General features: G+C 60.6%; 1 protein-coding gene across 5 annotated transcripts in view; it reads left to right on the forward strand.

Moving 5' to 3' along the window:
• The window catches only part of CABIN1 (calcineurin binding protein 1), a 145,560-nt gene that overhangs the window by 118,783 nt on the left and 6,407 nt on the right, over window positions 1-20,370 (forward strand). For all 5 annotated transcript variants that reach the window (XM_074321575.1, XM_019710328.2, XM_074321576.1 and 2 more), the window contains exons 30-34: window positions 13,093-13,256; window positions 14,090-14,186; window positions 15,042-15,725; window positions 16,877-16,951; window positions 19,960-20,242. In XM_074321575.1, the coding sequence (XP_074177676.1) occupies window positions 13,093-13,256; window positions 14,090-14,186; window positions 15,042-15,725; window positions 16,877-16,951; window positions 19,960-20,242 (1,303 nt within the window). The remainder of the gene's footprint in view (window positions 1-13,092; window positions 13,257-14,089; window positions 14,187-15,041; window positions 15,726-16,876; window positions 16,952-19,959; window positions 20,243-20,370) is intronic.

Consider the following 20,370-nt stretch of genomic DNA (forward strand, 5'->3'; position numbering starts at 1 on the left):
GGCCAGTCTTAGCCCAGGGCCATGACCCACCTGTAACATCAGCCGCCCTCCCAGGGCCATGCCTAGGCTGAGAGTCCCCAGGCACTCACTGTGACTAGGCCAGTGAGTAAGAGTGATGCTCGAGGGACAGGCTGGAGCAGTGGCCAAGGACACCCCCAAGCCCAGGATTGACCCAGAGCAGCCCCTCCCTGCTCACTGGGGCTCCTGCTGTCCCGTGGCTGAGTGTGGTCAGGGCGGCCTGGCCCCCTGGGTCCCCGAGGCTGTCAGAGCACTGCAGGAGCCCCCAACCTCTTAGGCCTTCAGGAGTGGCCCTGAGGTGAGTGGCTGTTTCTTCTGCAGCAACAGAGGCCTGGGTCCTGCAGGTCCAGGTGCTCCTTGGGCAATTAGGATCCACAGGACTCTCCTGCACAGGGTGCTGTCAAGTCCCAGGAGAGGCACAGGAATCTTTCAGGCACAAAGAATTTTTAAAGATCCTGTGCAGGCAGGCCCAGCAGTCTCCACTTTCAGGGCACTCTCACGTGACCTCCTAGGGGCTCCCAGTGTGCACAGGGGTCAGGGAGGGTGATCCTCGCCTCCCTGTCCTGGGCCTGTCAGCTAGAGACAGCACTATTTCTTGGGGCTCTGGAGGGGGCTAGCCCAAACAGGGTTTGGGGTGCAGGGCCGAAGAGGCTAGAGACTGGCAGGAGCAGACCTTGTCCCAGAGAAGTCCCCCAGACGCTTGGCTCAGCAGGGGCCCTGCACAGAACCCCTGAGCTCCCCTCACCCACTGCTGTAATAGCCCAAACCCAGGACCCTGGGCTACCCCAGCCCACCCTGGATCTCAGTGTGCTCATGCGAGCACTGCTCCACCAAAACTGTGCGGAAGGGCTCATGTGCTGCAGAGAGCTGGGGTCTGCCGACAATCAGACCCGGGGGCGTCCTGGACACGGGGGGCTGGTGTCTAGAACCACATGCTAAACACAGACTGTTTCTTCCTGGCCTTGGTGTGATGAGCACATGTTCTCAGCCTCCTTTTGTCTGACTCGATCTTACAGGAAGTGGATAAGGTATGAAGTGAGGTCATGAGCTGTGCAAGGCGCAAGTGTCACCTGTCTGCTCCAGCCAGGAGAAGTGGTTCAGCCAGCTCTGGAGAGCTGTCTAGGCCTGGGGGCGGGTCCCAGCCACACTGGACTTCCTGCTGTGTGCCTCTGAACCAGTGCCCAACACTCTGAACCTGTCCCCACATGTGGGTGTCTTGACAATACGATTGTAGATGGAGAGGGGCTGTTGTGAGCTGAGTGATATGCAGACTTAGAACTCCTTGCTTGAGACCCAACCGGTAGTAAGCACGCAGTTGACAGCACCTTGTCTTTCTTGCACAGCCTCGGGGTGGCTTGTACTCATGCTTTTCTCCTGCAGGTGAGCGACCTCTCAGCCCAGGCCTGGCTCTTCCTGTGCTTGGCAGGGAGCAGTAATCCTCTAGGGGGTGCTGAGACACTGCCTCTGTACCCCTGGAAGGAGGGAGGGCAGAGGGTAGAGTTCGACATCACGACCTGGCTGAAGGGGTAGGTTTGACTTGGGGTGATTTGGACTAGGGGCACCTGGCAGGGGCATGTGGCAAACCTGGGAACAATAGTGGGCAGGAGCCTGGGTATACACAGGTGGAAACTAGCCATCCTGGGGAAATGTCACCAGGACAAGTGTCACCAGGATAGGGGCCAGGTAGAGCCGAGGCCTCTCTGGGTGTGTGGAGCGGGAACATGGAGCAAGGAGTTCGTGCTGCTGAGGCAGTGAGAGAGAAACTTACGTGGGGGCTTGGTGCGAGGCCAAGGCTTGGGGCAGCATCTCTCCATCCAGCCCTGTCCCTGCCTTTGCTTGGCCTTTCCTGAACTGGGACGGGAGGAGCAACCAAGAGTTGGTGGGCAGTCCTGGGGCAGCCTGCCCCAGAGGAAATTGGGGCGGAAGGTCCTGTGCACACGCTGCAGCTGTGGGTGCTGGGGGATTGGTGGTATGTTCTTTAGTGAAGCTCTTCCCTCCTGAGCCCATTCCTCATGTGTGGAATGGGAACAGTACCCCCTTCCAGGCATCAGCAGACTAAATGTGGGGGTTAGCAGGCCTTCCAGCGCTCTGCAAAACTGCCCTGTGTGGAAAGGGAGGGGTGCTGCTGCTGTTCTTGGAATGCAGAGGCTGAAGGGGGAATCCTGAGCCTACCTGGCTCCTGCCCAGCCCCGCCATTCCCACCCCTTGGTCCATTGCCTTCTCCTTGCAGCACCTCACAGCCCAGCTGGAAAATGAGGCCCCTTCCGGCTATAAAGCCCATTGGGGACTGACATGGCATCTCTGCTCCGCCCTCCCCCTTGAGGATGTTACTAGAAAAGTCTTCACTCCAGCTCCCACTGCCCCAGTGGATCAGCAAGGACAGCTCGGTGTGGCTGCGTGTCTCTCACACCTCTGCCCTACACAGGGCCCTCGTGGCACAACTCCAGGGGGCGCCATTCACAAAACTAACCGCGTGCAGGATGAGGGCTGCCCCAGCCAGCGCGTGGTTGGCCGCTTCCAGCCCTGCCCTCCGCACTTCTGGCCGCCCCTACACAGTTGTGTCCAGCCCCGGCGGGTCAGCAGCCCACTACCGCTGCGCGGGCGGCCGGGCCACGGAGCCCGCGAGGATTGGCCGGCAAAAGTCAGTTGTGCTGTTGGGCCCGCTTCCAGGCTGAGCAAACGAGCACCCGCGCCCCGTCCGGCTTTGCCCGCCCCGCCCCGGCCCGCAGCGAGCGAGCCTCCGCGGCCATGGCCCGGCGCCCGCGCTAGCTCCGCTGCACAGATGCCACGGCGGAGCCGGCGGGTAGGAACTTGCCCGGGGCCGGGGGCGGGGGCCTGGGCCGCGACCGCCTCTACCCTCTGCCAGCCCGGCTCTTGCTTTCCGGAGCTTTTGCTCATTCTTCCCTGGGTCGGTCCGGGCGGCCGCCCCCCGCGCCGGCCCCCCGGCCCGCCAGGCTCAGCAGGAAGCCCGCGGGCCGTGGTTTCCCGGGCGCCGCTGCGGAGGAAGTCGGCCGGCGGCGGGCCGCTGCTCCCCGTGCCCCCGGCCGGCGCCCTGCTCAGCGTCAGGTGGGCGGCAGGGCGGGGTGGGCGGCAGGGCAGGCCGGGCGGCAGCGCGCGGGGGCGGGTGGCGGGCACCGGCAGAGCCGCACACGCCCGCGCCGCTGGGGGGAGAAGCCGCGGAGCGAGCCCAGGGCGAGCCCAGCCCGACCCAGCCCGGGGCCGCGAGCAGGCGCGCGGGGGTGTGCGCTGCGCCGCGCGAAAGCGAAAGCTGCTCGCGGGGCCTCTGGCCCGAGCAACTTCGTTGCGGGCGGCGCGAGGAGGAGCTGCGCGGGGCGCTCCCGGGGATGGTGAGCGGACCCGCCGGGTGGGCAGCGGCGCCCAGCACGGTGCTTCCCCAGCTATAAATAGCTCTGTGCGGGGGCGGGAAGATGGTGCCAGAGCTTTGCGGGCGCCTGGCCTGCTCTTAGCCCTGGCTGGGCCAGGACGTTGCCCGCGCCAGAGTGGGAGGGAGGGGGTAGAGGGACGCGGGGCCGGGGCGCAGGGCGGGGTGCGGCACGCGCAGGTGGGGCCGCAGAGGAGTTGCCAGCCAGGCTTCCCCCCCACCCCCACGCACTTAGTCGTTTGTCGTTTCAGCCTTTCCCCAGGAGGGGGAGGGGAGGGACAGCCTGGCAGTTCTGGGGACCCAGTGTGCGACGTCTCATTTGGCAGAAGAGGCTGGAAACGGCGGCGCCGACTGCAGGCAAATTGCAGGCTTCCCCATCCCTTGCCCGCGCTGGGGACTCGTTACCTGTGGATGGATGGAGCAGGGAATCCCTTGCCCTCAGCAGCCCAGCAAGGACCGCTGGTGGGGGAGGGCAATGGCGCCCCTGGCGGTCTCTGTACAACCCTGAGGCCAGAGAGGCTGGCCCTGAGGGGTTTGCAGTGGAAGCTGCAGTACTTCCTGCCCCCAGGGGTGTTCAACCTAGCCTGCCCTTGGTGGCACCCCCAACCTTAGGCCTGGAGCAGGTCCGTGGCTCTGAGTGCTGTGGGAGGGGCAGGGCCCTTAGCTCCTCAGGACATCAGGAAGATGGGGAGCTGACACCTGGAAACAGCCCTGGCCCCTGAGCCCTCAGGATTCCTGAAGGAGATGGAGCCATCTGGGCCAGCAGTTGGAGAGGGTCTGCCCTGCCTTCCGGCTCTATCTGTGATGCTTTCCTTACTTGGGGGCAAGCAGGATGGAGTGGGAAGAGCCAGGTAGGCTGAGTTCTGCTATAGGCTCAGCTTCCTTCTGGCTGTATGCCCTGGAACGAGTCTCCCAGCTAGGTGTAAGTGAAATCATGTGGCAGAGAAACTGGGCAGGCACCCTGCGAGTACTGTTGGCTCTGGGGACTCACAGGCACCAAGTGCAGCCCGACACACCCTCTCCTGCCCCTCTCCAAGTGGTGTTGCTGTTTGGGAGGTTCATGTGTGTTTGCAGGTGGCAGGTGTCTCCCCAAGACTATGGAGGATGCTGATATTTTCTCCAAGGCTGTTTCTGACCTCAGGGCCTACAGCCCAGATGCCGTCCCATTGTTGGCTGTCCTAGAAACAACAGAAAGTTTTTGTGCTTCTCAGAGGGAGGGAGGCTCCTAACCTGCTAGCGCAGCACCCCTCCCTGCTGAGGGGCTCCCTCACTCTCTCCAGTGCCAGCTGCCCGCGTGGCAGCTGGTCCTCAGCTCACAGCAGCCTGATCCTACAGCCCCACGCCTGCTGCTTCTGAGAATGGGATGCCAGCAGGCTCCTGCCCTTGCCTGTTTGGAGCTGAGTCACCACTGTACTCATGTCAAGGAGGGGCTGCAGGAATCCCTCTGCTGAGGTGGGGGAATAGGCTCTCCCTCGGGTGCTCAAAGCACTGTGTTCTCTGTGAGCAAGGGTGTTGGAGCTGAGTTGCCAGGAAGCCTTGCTTACCTGTCGTACCATGACACCGGGGGCTGGGAGGGCCAGGAAGATAGAAGGCCCAGGCCCAGCCCAGGAGCACACATACTGCTGCCTGCCCACCTGCTTGGTCCCCTCTGGGATCCATCCAGAGGAGAGGGAGAAAAGCTGTGTGGAGAAGGCTGTTCAGCCGACATTCTTCATAATAAACCTGAAGACTCAGACCTAGATGCCCACCGGTAAGGGACTGGATGAGTTAGGGGATACCTTAGGGTAATACGCCATTGTCCTTTTAAATGATGGAGAGTTTTTGATGCAGAAAAATACATGTGCTGTATTTACTGAGTTAAACATTAAGATAAAAATTACATGCTCCTTTGTTCCTTTTGCTCAGGACACCCAGGTGACCAAGCCGACCCTAGGGGGCTGCCCATGTCTTGCCCACTTGGCAGAGGCTCCCCTCCTCTTCTGGCTCCTCCTCCTTCCTGGCTTCTCTCTGGCTTCCCCTGATTACCCCTCCCCAAAGTCCTTCCTCTCTTGGCCCATTCCCCCTTGTACTTAGCTCTTTCATACCTTCACCCTGGATGGCAACCACGTGTGTGTCTCTGTCCCACTGGTAGGGACCCCTGTTGGGAGGAGGGACGTGCCTGACCCATCCACGTGACGCCCGGTTCCTGGTGTGCACTTGGCTTTCTGCAAAGTTGCCAGGCTGACCTACCCTGGGGGATCCAGGGCCCACTCCAGAGCACGCCTGAGTTGGTCCTCCTTGGCAGCCAAAGAGGACTCATTCTGGACATAAACTCCTCAGAGGCTGCTCAGAGCAGCCTCACCTCAGATGCCACACTGGGGACTTACTCTGAGTTGCCTGGAGCTGCGCTGAGGTCGAGTAGAGTTGGAGACCAAGGTTTATGGCTTTGACCTGAAACATCCCTTATCTGGAGGGTCCACAGGCAGGCGCAATAGGCCTGCCTCCCTCTCTCCCTGGTCTGACTCTCATGTGGGTGGATTTCCCTTCCCTTCCCTTCCCCCCGCTGGGTTGGGGAGCTGCAGGAGCTCCTTGAGACTTCATCTCGTCTCACCAAGAGGCCAGGCTTTGTTCCGGGGGCCGAGGTGCTGGTGAGCAAGACAGACAAAGCCCCTCCTGCCCACCCACCCATCCCTGGGCAGTTCAGAGTCCAGGGGACCATGGCAGGGCAGGCCTGGATTCAGGCCCGTGGCACTGGTTGCTCACCTCAAGAGCAGAGTCAGCCGTGGAACCAGCCTGTGGGCAGAAGGCCCCAAGCAGACACAGGTCCCTCTGGATTGGTCAGCCTGGGATGAGCTGGAGAGGAGAGTCCACTGTGTGGGGCAGACCACCCCCTGCCAGCTGCCGACCTGCTGCCTGGTCAAGCCAAGCACCCCGGGTTTCTTCAGACTGCTGTTGGTTCCTCACTGTCTCCCTCCTAGTTCCTCTATGAGGCAGCCAGGCCTGGCCCCTTGGAGGCCTTGCTGGCTGCTCCCAGGTGTGGCTACTCCTTTGCCCACCTGCCTGAGCCTTGCCTGGTGCCCCAGCTGGACATGGCCCCACGAACAGCAGAGGCGGCCCCACCCGTGTCTGTGGGTATAGCAACAGGACAGCAGGAAGAGCCTAGTAGAGTCTCAAAAGATGGAGGCTAGAGGCTATTCCACAACAAGGCCTAAGGGACTTGATTCTGAAGCTTCTGAGGCACTTAAGTGCTGGCAGAGGTCGTTCTCATCTCTCTGTGGGCTAGCATTCCGGTCCTAGCCTGCCCCTGCAAGGGTGTCGTCGGGTCTTCAAAGGCACTGGCTCAAAACTGAGGTGATTTGGTGTTACTGTCCAGTTCTCTGTGCCTCTGTTTCTATGTCTATAAATAACAGATTGCAGGGAGGGCACAGGGAGAGACCCCAGGAGGGGGAGTCTGGCCCCCGTGTCCTAGCCCGACCCCAGCATTACTGGACAGCCTTGGGCAGGTCGTCTAAACTCAGTTTCCTGCTCTGGAAAATGAGGCGTGGGTTGGTTACACACTCGGACTGTCCCTGCCAGGTGGGCTGGGATGAGTGTGAGTCCCCATCCAGTCCCCACGGTCTGAGCCTTGTCATTGCGACAAGCCCGTGCCCTGGGTCTGAGTGTGGCCCAGACAGAGCAGAGCCCAACGGGGCCACACCGCTTGCCCACCTTCTTTCCTGCTCTGGCATTCCGGGCCACTTGTTTTCTTGGGGGGGGGGGCCCTCTGTGCCCAGAAGGAGCTATGACTGAAAGATGGGGTCCACAAAGGTGATAGGTGGGGCTCGGAGTCCTGGGATTACCATGGGGTGTCAGTTGAGAACAGTCTGAGCAGTGGCCCCGCAGGGGACGGTGGGTTTACTGCGAGAACTAGAACTGTGTCTGGATCTGTGGCGTCCGGCTTCCAAGCTTTGTGTTGGCCCTGGGTTTGGTAAAGAGGCTGTGCCCGCAGCCCCAGTGGCGTGCAGGGGTCTGGGGGTCCAAGAGTGTGGATGGATGGGGCCTTCTGGCCCACACTGAGGCAGGGAGGTGTAGATTGGCCAGCAGATCAGGAATCTGGGGAGAGGCGGCCCCCGCCCCTGCATGAAGAAGCCTCCCCTCAGACCACACTATTCGAGAGACAGCATGAGCTGTGGGCCTGAGCATGACCTTGGCCTGGCCGCCAGGAGCAGTGCTCCATGTCATGGGGCATCTGCTTGCTGTCCATCACCTCCTTGGGGTGCACCTGCCAAAACTGTGGTGACCGGAGACCAGCCTCATAGCCCTCCTGCCCAGGCACTGGCCCTGCCCTGCTTTCCATCGCCTCTTGTAAATGGGCAGTGTATTTGTGGGCAAGAGCGCAGGCTGGCCAGCAGCACCCACCCCCTCCACCAACCCAGCTCTCGGCTCCTCCAGGAAAGTCTCCAAGGGCCCTCCACTGTGGTGGGCCAGCCCCACTGGAGGCTCAGCTCCTGCAGCTGTTTCCTCAAGAGCAGTGGGAGGATGCCTGAGACGCAAGGAGGCAGGGAGTGTTTGGTAACTTGTGTCAGAGTCTGGGGCTCCATGAATTATTCAGGTGATTATAGTCTGTTTCAGTGACCTCATCGGCCAGCCAGAAGCCCGGAACCACTCTGATGGCTTGAGGGGTCGGCTGAGATGCTCCGAATGAGATGCTTGGCACACGGGCAGAGCTTTGAGCACCGTCCCAGTGCTTCTAAGTGCCCCGAGGCTGCCGCTGTACTCCCTGACTGCCTGCAGCTCTCCAAGCAGACGTCTTCCCAGCCAGGGATTGAGTGTGTCCCTGTGGAACTGAGAGAGGAGATTCCTGGGGGAAGAGGGCAGCCAGGCAGGGGTGCTGGGGGGAGAACCAGGGGACCTGAGTTGTAGCCCCCCAGACCCCACGTGGCATCAGTGCTGCTTCCCTATAGCGTGAGCCCCACCTAGTTATGCCTGTTCCCTCCCTCGTTTGCTTAGAGGCTTCCTAGCTCTCCCCATAGGCCTTGTGTGGGAGGGTCGTCTTTTTCCAAGGGGCAGTATAGGGAGTGGGGTTTGGGGAGTGGGATGTGTCCCAGCTGGCCTGGGGCTGCTGGTATTGGGGCTCTGGCTGCAAACACAGAAGCCCAGCACTGCCTGCTTGGGCAGAAGGCAGACTTATTGGCTTGCTTGCCACCCTGCCAGCTTGTGACTCTGCCTGGTGACTCCACGACCTCAGGCCAGCTCTCCCTGGAGGTAGCCTCACAGCTGTAGGAACCTCCCCAGAGCTTATGTTTGTGGTTCCCTTCTGATTTTCTGTGGACTCGCTGCCTGATTTGTTCTGTCTTCTGTCCTTTCTGAGATCGGTGGTGTTACGTTACACCTGTGTGCATGTATCTGGAAAGGAAATGGATTGATAGGGAGGGACCCAAACCAGGTACCGAAATATGTGATACAAGCTAGACCTGACCTCACTGGGTGCGACCTGACCCTGCCCCTCCTCAGGGATTGGCTGAGAGCATCTCAGGAGTCTAGCTCCTGGGCATAGGGACCCTGTGCCTACCCCCAGAGTGCTGACCAAAGATGTGCCTGGCCCGTGGAGAAACTGTTTAGCCAGGCACTTGGTCAGTGGCCGTGGTGGCAGATGGCCCACCAGCCCCAGACACGAGGGAGTCCACATGCAGTCTGGGCTCCGCTGCATTCCAACAGTGTGGCCAGGGGCAGGCCACCACCGTCACTGGGCCTCAGGTTCCCACCTACACAGTGAGCAGGTTCAACCAGCTAAGTGTGCTTGGAAATGTGTGTGATTGAATAATTCTGATGCCACCGAATCTCTTAGCGGGCAGCGTCCTGGGAATCAGGAAGGGGGGCAGGAAGGAGGGCAGGGGCAGGAGGGCAATCCCAGAGGATGAGACAGGCAGGCACGTAGTGCCGTAGTGTGACAGGGAGCAGGTGGCAGGCAGACCCGCTTCAGTGTGCATCCAGAAAGCGTCATAACTGAGGCATTGCCTGACTTCAACGAGCAGATGGCAGCCCCCGCCTCCATCTGATTCCTGGTAGGGTTGGCAGTGTCAGGCTGCCCCACACAGTTCTGGGTTAGCCCAGCCCACTTCAGGGCTGGCATGGTGGGCCCTCCAGCATGCTCATTGGCTCAGTTTGGCACACACACACACACACACACACACACACACACCCAAAGGGGGGAAAAACAGGTAAATGCTGTGTGTCTTTGTTTCCAGAACTTGGGAACAAGAGCAGGTACTTGGGATCCCTCTCCACAGGGGCCCTACCCATGCCCCCCACCATCTGCTAAGGCCACTGTGCCTGCCTGCAGAGCGCCAAATGTGTTTTATCCCTGGCAGTGCCTTCTTGGCCCCCTTCCTCAGGGGAGAGAGTAAAGCTGGCCCTTGTTTGACCAGGAGCCTGGCCCGTTGCACCCCTGCGCAGCCGAGGCCCTGCCAGCCGCAGTGACCACGGTGCTCACTGCGGGGGTGTTGGTGACTTGCCGTTACTGGCTTTTCAGTAAGGAGGCATGCCACCACCTGCTCCACCACCCACCCTCAGTGTAGGGCTTGTGTGCACACCCAGAGCTCTGAAGAACATTCGTTTCTCTGTGAGCAGAATTGTCTCCGACCTACCTTGGAAATCCCCGAGGTGAGGGGCGGGCATTGAGATGGGGGAATCTCGCCTTCCCCAGGAGAAAGACCTTCTTAAGCCGGGCACCTCGCCTGCTCCGCCAGGTTTGTGTCAGGGCCCTGGGGACCTGGAACTGAAGCTCCCATCTAAGACACATTCACAGCCACAGACCCACCCCCTGACTGTCGGAGGGGTTGGCTTGAGTGGTCCTGGCAGAATCTTAGAAGGGCAACAAGGCCGGAGGGGTTCAGAGAGGGAATGACGTCACAGCTGGGCCTGCAAGGATGCAGGAAAGCTGGCCGGGCAGAGGAGGTACGAGGGCAGCCGCAAAGGCGAGAAGCATGATATCCGCGGCTGTGCGAGGGGGTGCTGAGGGCCCGGAGCTGAGGCAGGAGAGGTGTGAGGGCTGCTGAGGTGGGTGAAGAGAGGCGTTGTCTGAGGTTGCAAGGAGGGAGCCATGAAGCCACGTTATTCTTTTCCAAGCTTGCCCTGGCCCAGGCTGGGTGGATGGATTCGGGAGACGAGAGGGGAAGGAAGAGGCAAGATGAGGCGCGGCCTGGGGCAGGGATGATAGGGGAGTGAGGTGCAGGCTTGGGTGCCGGGAGGGGCCGGAGCCTGCGGACAACTCTGGAGTCCCAGCACAGTGTGAAAAAGAAACCTTTCCTCGTAATTAACCAAAGATGAAACTGGCCACGTCTAGAGGTGGTAAGCGTTTCAGATGGGCAGCCCAAGGTGGGCAACCACCTTAAAGGTATGGGGAACAGGCATTGGGCCCAGGGGATTCCCAAGGCATTGGTACCATACCTGAGGCCCCCATGACACCTGCCTATGCCCACCCCTCAGCCAGGCTGACCCCAACTGACTGGCAGGCTGGTTTTCAGGCCTCCTCCCCTCCCCCAGCCTGTGCCCTGGCTCCACTGGCATTGGCGGTAGGGTTGACATAGGAGGAACAGGGCCACTTCCCAGGGGAGGGCCCAGAAAATTCAGCACCCGTCTCCTCACACACCTACCCCTAAACGATTTTGAAGGACAAATATGATCCTTTGTCCATCCTCCCTAATAGCTCCCCCAAGAAGGGCAGGGACCCTCCACCCCAGCAGCTCATAAGGACAGCTGGGAGAGACCTGACCCCGCGTCAGGGCACCAGAAAAAGTGATCTCCACCTGTCCTTTGTCTTCAGAGGCTCTGAAGGGAGGGGTGGGGAGGAATTCAGTGAATTCCAGGGTCATGTGGACCCCGTGGTTGATGGGTTAGAGCAGAGTGCACCCGTCTGTGTCCGAGGAGGAGTGAGATCCAGGAGCGGTGGGGTCACACCGGGATCCCTGACGGCTGTGGCCCTGGGCCAGCTCTGGCACACGCCTGTGGTGTCTCGACGTGTCTGGGCAAAGCTTCCAGCTTATCCCCCACTTAAGGTGCAGAGAGGAACCCAGCGGCCAGTGGTGCAGGCTTCCTGCTGAGCTCATTCTCCTTGTCTTTGGTGGGTGGCGACAGACCAACCCTGGGGCTGCCTCTTGTGCTGTGTGACCCTGAAGAACTTTCCCTGAGCTCTCCCTCCCCGGCACCACTGTGCGAGGCTGTGGTGAGGACCACGGTGAGGTCCGCAGGGCCTCAGAAGGTCCCATCCCTTACTGCTGGGTGTGGTGGGTGTCAGAAATGGCACTTTTCCGAACACTGCTGTCAAACCTAGGGGTGGGGTGCCAGGGCCACCCTGGCGGGGACAGCTGCTTAAAGCCATCTCTCATCCTCTCAAGTGGCATCTTTCCCTGAGCTGCTGCAGAAAGCCCTGTCTGCTGAGTAGGAAGAAGCAGCACTGGTGTTAGTGCCCTGAGCTAGGCTGGCCTCAGCCCCCTGGTTTTGAACAGATTGGGGCGGGGGTGCACCTGGTGCCTTGTCTGGAACTACCAGGGATGCAGAGTGGTGGCTGCCAGCTCCACCAGCCCCCCAGTCTTCCATGTCCAGTGTGACCCACTGTGCAGGCTGCGGGGACTCAGCTAAGGGTTTAAAATCCTCTTGCCGGAAAGGCTCAGGTCGAGAGATGCCCTTGCTTTCCTCCCGAGACTGCTGGCAGGGTGGGTGTTGTGAACTGAGCATCAGGATTACTGGATCCACCCCTACAGGAAGCAAGCATCCAGGGAACAAGGGGGGGGGGGGGTACCGCCGCCCAGACACCCTGCTGTGGGCCCCATACAGACCAGGAGGAAGGGGTGGGGAGGAGTTGCTCACAGTGTGGTCCGTTCTGGGCAGGGGTTTCTCTAGGCTGTTGGTCACAGGAATCTACCTGGGCACCTGCCAGCTCCGTCCAGGCCCCGAGGCCCTGCCCCAGAGACAGGACGCCTCATGTCCAGGCACCACAACCTTCAGTCTGCTCAGAAGGCGTGCGCTCCTGTTCACTTGCATTCACTCCCTGGGTCATCTTCCCTTCACACTTTGACCAGATCTGAGTGGGTGTCAGACGCCGTGCTGGTTGTGGGGACACTGCAGGGAACCAGACCAAAGGGCAGGGTGCCAGGTGCAGCAGTGGGTTAAGATTGGCGGAGGGAGGTGGGGAGGCTCCAAACTTTGGACAAAGGCAGGTTGGTAGGAACTGGGCATCCTAGAAGCCGCTGGTCATTTTTGGCCAAAACCTAGATTTTCTGGACACTGCTGGAGGGAGTGCATGTGTTGGGGTGAGGTACCACACCTGAGCCTCTCTCGCCAGCATCAGCTGCCAGAAGTTCACGGAGGCCACCATTTGATCCTGAGTTCACCTCTAGGAGTTGTCCCATTGCTGAATCCACATCTGTGCAAACCTTAGGCACTGGGCTTCTCCCAGTGGTTGCATTTGATCAGGCGCCATCTGCTTGCTTCCTGTAGGGGGTGGATCCAGTAAACGTGTGGCATGCAGTTTCAAAAGAGGATGGTGCACAGTGGCGCATTTATCTTTTCTTGCCATTTATGGTGGGAAGCAGTGGGAGTGGCCACCCTCCCATCCTCCTTGGGACATTGATATGGGTCCAGGTCGCCCTTGATTGACCAGAGTCCCCTCTGAGCTCCATGGCAGCTCCGGTTGCAGCAGCCTTCCTCACACGCCCACCCTGGGCATCCCACAGGGCATCTGGCGGATCCCTGTGGACGAGATCGACCGGCCAGGCAGCTTCGCCTGGCACATGAACCGCTCCATCGTGCTGCTGCTCAAGGTGCTGGCCCAGCTCCGGGACCACAGCACCCTGCTGAAGGTGTCCTCCATGCTGCAGCGGACCCCGGACCAGGGCAAGTGAGTGCAGCACACGCGCTGGCAGGAGCCCCTTGGCCCTGTCCACCAGGGTGTCTCTACATTGGTCGGGGAACCCAGACCAGCCCTTCTCCTCAGGGGCCTCTCTGATCCAGAGTCTAGAAACCAAACAGCACCACCCCTGCCCTGGACACCTAGGGCGAACACAGGCTCTGGACCCACTGGATTTGATTTCCTCATTGAGACTAGACAACGCAGTCTTTCCTCTCCTGCTTCTCCCCAACTTGGGGCTCTCACGTCCTGGGGAAACAGGTGTCCAGATGATAGCTGGGGTACCCCAGGTGAAAGCCAGTAATAACAGGAAGGCCTGGGCCTCAAAGGTAACCAGGGATCTCTCTGCCAGGAGGGGTGGGGCAGAAAGAACTGAGGGACATCCCCTACAGCTGTCACTTGCAGGGTGTGTGGGGGAATCCCAGCAGAGATGCAGCTCAGATAAGGTCTAGCCCAACCCTCACGCTGCCAGCTGGACCGGCAGCTGTCCTCCCTCCATGCCTGCAGTGCTTCCCCTCCCCGCTGCCTCATTCACCTGCCCCAGGCCAGGAGCTGGGGAGAGGCCTTTAGCTGGGGCCTGGGGAACACCGGAGACAGGCTTGTGGGAGAGAAGCCAGAGGCGCCCGGCTCTCACTGAGCCTGGCCCTGCCCACCCTATGTCTGGGGGAGGCTTCTGGGGAGCAGATCCCAAGCCAATGGGAAGGGGGGACACTGAGGGATCAGGAGGTGTTCTCGGGACAAGGAGGGGCTCGGACCACCCTCCAGCAGTGCTGTGTGGCCCTGACGCTCTGCTGTCCTCTCTGGCCATCCCTGTGTGCCTGCAGGAAGTATCTGCGAGATGCTGATCGCCAGGTCCTGGCACAGCGGGCCTTCATCCTCACTGTGAAGGTGCTGGAGGACACACTGAGCGAGCTCGCGGAGGTACGCTGCCCGCAGCCCCCTCCTCTCCTGGGGGGGCCCCAGTCCCGCCACTCACACACCGGTGCCCTTAGGCAGGTCGCCTGGTCCCCACCTGCCTCCCCAGTGGGGAAGGTCAACTGCAGTAATGAGCGCACAGACACTGAACAAGGTGCTGACGCACTCGGCAAACTTGTGGTCAGTGAGGATGGTAATACATTCCCCAGGTGCTCCCACCCAGGGCTACCTGTCGCAGCCAGGTAAGCTCGGGTAACAGCAGCTGTAATGAAGCTGGCCATCCCCTCGCCCTCACCCAGCTGGCTTCCCACAGGCTAAATGAGGCCCTTCTCACCCTCCAAGGCAGGCGCAGTCCTTGCTCCATTTCACAGATGAACACCCTGAGGCCCAGAAGGTTAGGTCTTCGGCTTAGCAGGTGGGGCCTTTGGGACCTGAGCCAGAGCAGTCTGCCTGCAGTGCCCCCTGTGACCGTCACCCTGGCCTCTGTGCACTGGGGGCACGTGAGAGCCCAGGATAGGAGGCCTCAGCTCTGCAGCAAGCCGGGCAGGTCACCTTCCCGTCAGTTGCCCAGCCAGGGCTGCCCTGAGGCTCACTTTGAAAGGAAGGCCGTCCTGGCCCTGCCAGGCCTCTTTTTCTGCAGCAGTGCCACCTCCAGAGCCCCGTCGGTCCCTCTCAAGGCCGGAGGTACAGAGCAGGGAGGGCCTTCCTCAGGCAGGACTCCTGGCCCGCAAGCAGATGGGCAGAGCCAGAGTGGCCTTGGATGGGAGAGGCCTGGGAGGGTCTGTCACATCTGGTGCCCAGGGGTGCTTTTTTTTGTGGAGACACCAGACATGGAGTCTTTTACCTTCGTTTTTCTTGTAGGGGTCAGAACACCGAGGGCCCAAGGCCTGTGGCCTTCCTGGAGCCAGGATGACTACCGACGTCTCCCACAAGGCCAGCCCTGAGGATGGCCAGGAGGGCCTCCCCCACCCAAAGAAGCCCCCTCTGGCTGATGGCTCAGGGCCAGGGGCCGAGCCAGGGGGCAAAGCGTGTCCCCTCAACCACCGTCCTGTGGTCATGGATGCAGGAGACAGTGCAGACCAGGCTGGGGAGCGAAAGGGCAAGGAGAGCCCCCGGGCGGGGCCCACCGAGCCCATGGACACCGGTGAGGCTGCTGCCCGCCGCTCGGACTCAGAGCGGGTGCCGCCCCTGCCGCCAGGCCGCCCTCCTCGGGACCGGGCTCCTGAGAGCCGGCCCACCGAGCTGTCCCTGGAGGAGCTGAGCATCAGCACCCGGCAGCAGCCCAGCCCGCTCACAGCGGCCCAGCCAGCCCTTGCCACCGCCACTACTGTAGCTACCACCACCACCACGGCCAGGGCCGGCGGCCACCCCGAGGAGCCACCCCCACGGCCCAGCCGCAAGAGGAAACTCCTGGAGGACACGGAGTCGGGCAAGACGCTCCTGCTGGACGCCTACCGTGTGTGGCAACAGGGCCAGAAGGGCATGGCCTATGACCTGGGCCGCATCGAGAGGATCATGTCTGAGACCTACATGCTCATCAAGCAGGTTGGTGGTCACAGGGCGGGTCTGGTTCTGTTGCCATGGAGACCGTGCCCAGTCTGCCCAGGTGTGCCAGGGCCTGCCCCTGGGGGTCGTTCCCACCCCACCCCTGCTGTTCACTTCCCTACATTTGAGGTTTCCTACAACATTTGTGTGATATTAGAAAAACAATAAGCACATCAAGACATCCTGTTATGTTAATGTGCTTTAAATGTGTTACAATGTTATTTGTCATTATATCTCCATAAAACTGGGTAAAACATACCAGAAACAAAACAAAACAAAAAACAAGCTTTAGAAAGTATATTCCACCTCAAAGGAAATCCAGCACAGGGAGACAGGTGCCCTGAGCCCACCGCGGTGACGGGGCGCTGGGCACTTCCTCAGAGACCTTGTGGCTGTCAGGTGAAGGTGGCGGCAGCTCCCGGAGTGTATGAGGAGGCTCTGTTGCCCCTCTGATTTTGCCTTTCTTAAAAAAAAAACAACGCTGTAGGCACATAACTTTTGCTCTATTAAAGATGATTTCCACAGGAAGAACCCCCAGAACTGTAATAATTGGCTCAAACAGGTGATCACCCTGACATGCAGTTTCTTCCCAAACTGGCAATTTGCAGAGCCGCTTTTGAGAGTTTCTGTTTTATCGCCACCTCACCAACATCCAGTATTAACTTTTATTTGTTTTTTGTTGCTGATTAAGTAGGAAAACACAACAGCAAGCCTTGTGTTCCCCGCTGAGGGTGGGCCCTTTCCACACATTGTCCGCCCCAGCCTGGCTGCTCCTAGCACTGCAGCCCACCTCCCTCCCACCTGCCCGCTGCTCAGCCTACGTGGCCTCCCAGCCTTGTCTCACCCCGCTGTGCCTTGGCTCTTGGTCTCTGGGTCAAAGCAGACCTGCCCACCACGCACACCTCAGATTCTGAAAGGCCCTGCATCCTGCCAGCCTCAGCCCCTGAGGACAAAATAATACGGCCACAGGAATGAACTTGGCATGGCCAGATGGGCCCTGGGGGATGGACCTGGGAGATGGACGTGCACTGCCCAGACTTTCCAGGCAGAGTTGGTTCCTGAGGGGGTCAGTAGTGGGAGGGCTCCTCATAGGAGCTGGCCTGCGAGCTGCAGCAGCTGGGCACTCTGACCTCAGGCGTTTCCTTGCTCAGGTGGATGAGGAGACCGCGCTGGAGCAGGCTGTGAAGTTCTGTCAGGTGCACCTCGGGGCCGCCGCCCAGAGACAGGTAAGCCTGTCCCAGCCCGTGTTAACCTTGTTGCTTGTTGTGCAGGGCCTGCCCCACACCGAGGCCCCAGGCTGCAGGCAAAGAAGTGGGTACACCCCAGGAAGGGACTGTTCCTGTGGTCAGTGGGTCAGTGGGGCTCAGGGGAGATGGGCAAGGGGTAGCTGAGCCTTGGGCCCACAGGGAGCCCCTGACCACCAGCCCAGGTAGGGTGCCTTTGTACAGTTGGGTGGGGCCTTGGCAGGCCTAGACCCCAGCTCTGACTGTGTGACCTGAGGGGTCCCCTCACCTCAGCTAGCTTTTCTGTAAATGGGAAGATGACCTCACCTGGAAAGGTTGCTCCATGTGGAACAGAGACAGAGGAAGTAATGTTGAACCCAGTATACTCAAGCAGATTAGGAGCAGAGTAGGTGGGGGTCCAGGTGTTTATTCAGCGAGGGAGGGAGCAGGATGGCAATGTGGTCTCATTGTGTTTTTGGAAAGAACCCTGGCTGTTGGGTGGTGTGAATGGGCTCATGCAGGGGCTGGGTGGGTCCAAGAGACATGAGAAGGTGGGCTGTAAGGCTTGGTGACAGGAAGGAGGGGTAAGGCCCTTCTGGGCCCTGGCAGGCAGATCTTTACCTGGGATGGCGCCATCTGGGGTTGACACTGCGTTTGCGTTGTCTGAGACTCTCCCGAGGCAGAGGCTGAACAGGAGGAAGGTCAGGGGTCCACACCCAGAGGAACGATCCAGGCTGGAGCCCTGGGTGTCTGTGTCCCCGAAGCCATTGATGTGGAGCCAGGAGGGGGCATAGGCAGGACCAAGCTCCGAGGCCAAGCTGCTGGGGAGAATCCAGACAGGATTGAGTGGTGTCCAGGAAGGCGAGCATGCCCAGGGGCTGGCCGGCTGTCCAGCACACTGGGCCAGTGAGGATGGGGCCCAGTAGATTTGGGGCTCAGAGACCAGGGCTGTTTTTGCGAAGTGAATGGGCTGGGATGGGACTAGAGCTGAAGGAGAAGGGTCTCCCTGAAAGAGGCCCAGCTCAAGGAAAGGCCCTTTGGGCAAGATCTAGCCAGCAGAGAAAGGGGCCAACTCTCTCAGACAGGGTTGGGGGGATCACAGCGCCCCTGTTCAACATTGCTGAGGGAGCATCTTTTTGCACCACACATGGGTGTTTTGCAGGAGTTACCCCCAGGCCAGGGTCACTGAGTTAAAGGGTAGGTACTTGCCATTTGAATAGGTGCAGCCTCTTGTCCCCAGGGGCTCGTCTGCCCCTGACCCAGTTGCATGAGTATGCGGGCCTTTTCTTCCCACCCCACTCCCGCGGGGGCCCTCCCTTAGTGTTTCCCACTGGAGAAGTGTGTCATGAGGGTGTCCTGAAGCAGGAACTAAGGGCAGTTGACATCCCTGTGCAGCCTAGGGGCTTCCTCTCAGTGGATATGGCTTTGGGCCACCACCCCTGCCTGGGCTCTAGGTCTGGGCAAGCCCAGGGATTCAGCCTTGAGCAAGCAGGCTGTGGGCCACACAGGTGGGGCAGTCTCCCAGCTGAGGGCCAGACTCCCTGGACAGCCACGCCCTGCCAGCCGGCCGTGCCCACCACTCTGTTATGCCCAAGTAGCCAGAGGGCTCCCATTTCTTAGATGGGGAGATTGAGACCCAAAGGAGACCAGCACCCAGCTGGGTCCTGGCCTGTCAGGAGCCCAGGAAGGGACCTTGGGAAAGGCAACAGCTGCTGCTCTTGATCTGCTCAGGGACCGTCACAATTGTCCTGTGCCCACCTCTGGCCAGGACTGGGAAAGAGGTTGCCATGGCTTTCAGAGCCCGCTGCTCCCACCCCTCAGGGAGTGTCCATTTTGCTGGAGGCATGTCTCCGTTGCCATGGCAGCCCAGCGCACGCCTGGAGGGCCTCTGGACATAAATAGAGGCTCAGTGCCATCGCCTGCAGCTGAGGCCCGTGAGGACAGGGACACAGCACTCACCTTCCCCCTGGTGTATCTACCCGTGAGAGACAGGTCTGTTCTGCCCACCCTCCCACTGGAAGCCTAGGCTCTTCTCAGATTCTCACCTCACAGCAGAGTCTCAGGGCAGTTGCACCATGTGGGGCTGAAGATGGGGCATCTCAAGCAGAACAAACGTCAGAAGAGGCAGGGTCCTCAGGGACCCCGACTACCAAAGTGCCCTGAGCAGGAGTGAGACTCCCACATCCACAGCCTCGGGGGAGGGGTCCCACCAGCTCAATATAGTGGGTGCGGGGTTGGTAGTCCGCTCACATGTTGGCACCCAGCCCCTAAGTTCTGCTATGGGCTGTGCAGGCACCCTCCCCCACCTTGCATCATGGCATCGGGGAGCTGCACTGTCACACCCATCCCAGGACGGTGGCTTTGAGTGCAGAGTAGAAAGGGCCTAGTGGCAGAGGGAAAGAACTGTGTATACCAACACGAGGAGGCCCCAAAGGCGTAGAAAACTGAAGGACTGTGGTGGGGGATGCTGCTGGGGCTGCCAAGGCCAGGCTGCAGGCAGAGAGCCTGCTTTGCCGGGCTGGGGTCAGCTTTGGGGCTACAGTCTTGAGCCCAGGGAGCTGACTCTGGCCGTATCACTCTAGCTCCCTCAACCCTCCCACTAGTGGCCCTTGGGAGGTCGCCCTTGAAGACTGACCTTCGTTACTGCAGCCCCTACATTGGGCACCATGACCCCCTGCCCTGAGTTGTGACCAACACACTCCTCCCAGGCTGGCACCCAGGATGGGAGGGTGAAACCGGCTGGAGGTTCTGGCCAGCCTGAGGCCTCTGCTGCGTGGCCAGCAGCACGGCCTGGACATCCTCCCAGAGGAGAATTCTGGACCCCAGCAGTGTCCTAGCATGAGCAGTGTCTTCAGGGTTGCCTGTGCACCTCTCTGGCAGCAGTGGGGGCCCAGAGCATGGCGCCGTGAGTGAGGGCTGTTGGTGGCCCCCAGCCTAGACAGCTATCCCGTGGGACAGTGTGGGCTCAGGGCTGCCCAGCCAGTCTTTCTCATCTCCCTTTGTCCTCACAGGCCGCAGGGGACACACCCACCACCCCAAAGCACCCCAAGGACAGCCGAGAGAACTTCTTCCCTGCAGCTGTGGCCCCTACAGCCCCTGAGCCTGTGCCAGCAGACACTCTCCAGCGGCCCAGTGACGCCCACACCAAGCCTCGCCCTGCACCAGCTGCCACCACAGCTCTCATCACCTGCCCTCCCTCGGCGTCAGTCTCCACCTCAGACCCAGCCAAGGACCCTGGGCTCCCCCAGCCACACGGGCCTGAGGCCACCCCTAGCATGGCCTCTCTGGGCCCAGGTGAGTCCTATCCTGTGCCTCTGGGGGGTGAGGCCTGGCTGGGCCCGAGCTGGGCCGACGCTCCTGCCAGCCGCTGGCAGCAAGTCCTGTGCCTCACCTGGAGAATGAGGGGGTGGGGAGGCAGGGCA

The sequence above is a fragment of the Rhinolophus sinicus genome, linkage group LG16 (genome assembly GCF_036562045.2).
Source record: "Rhinolophus sinicus isolate RSC01 linkage group LG16, ASM3656204v1, whole genome shotgun sequence".
In the NCBI taxonomy this organism is placed as follows: Eukaryota; Metazoa; Chordata; class Mammalia; order Chiroptera; family Rhinolophidae; genus Rhinolophus; species Rhinolophus sinicus.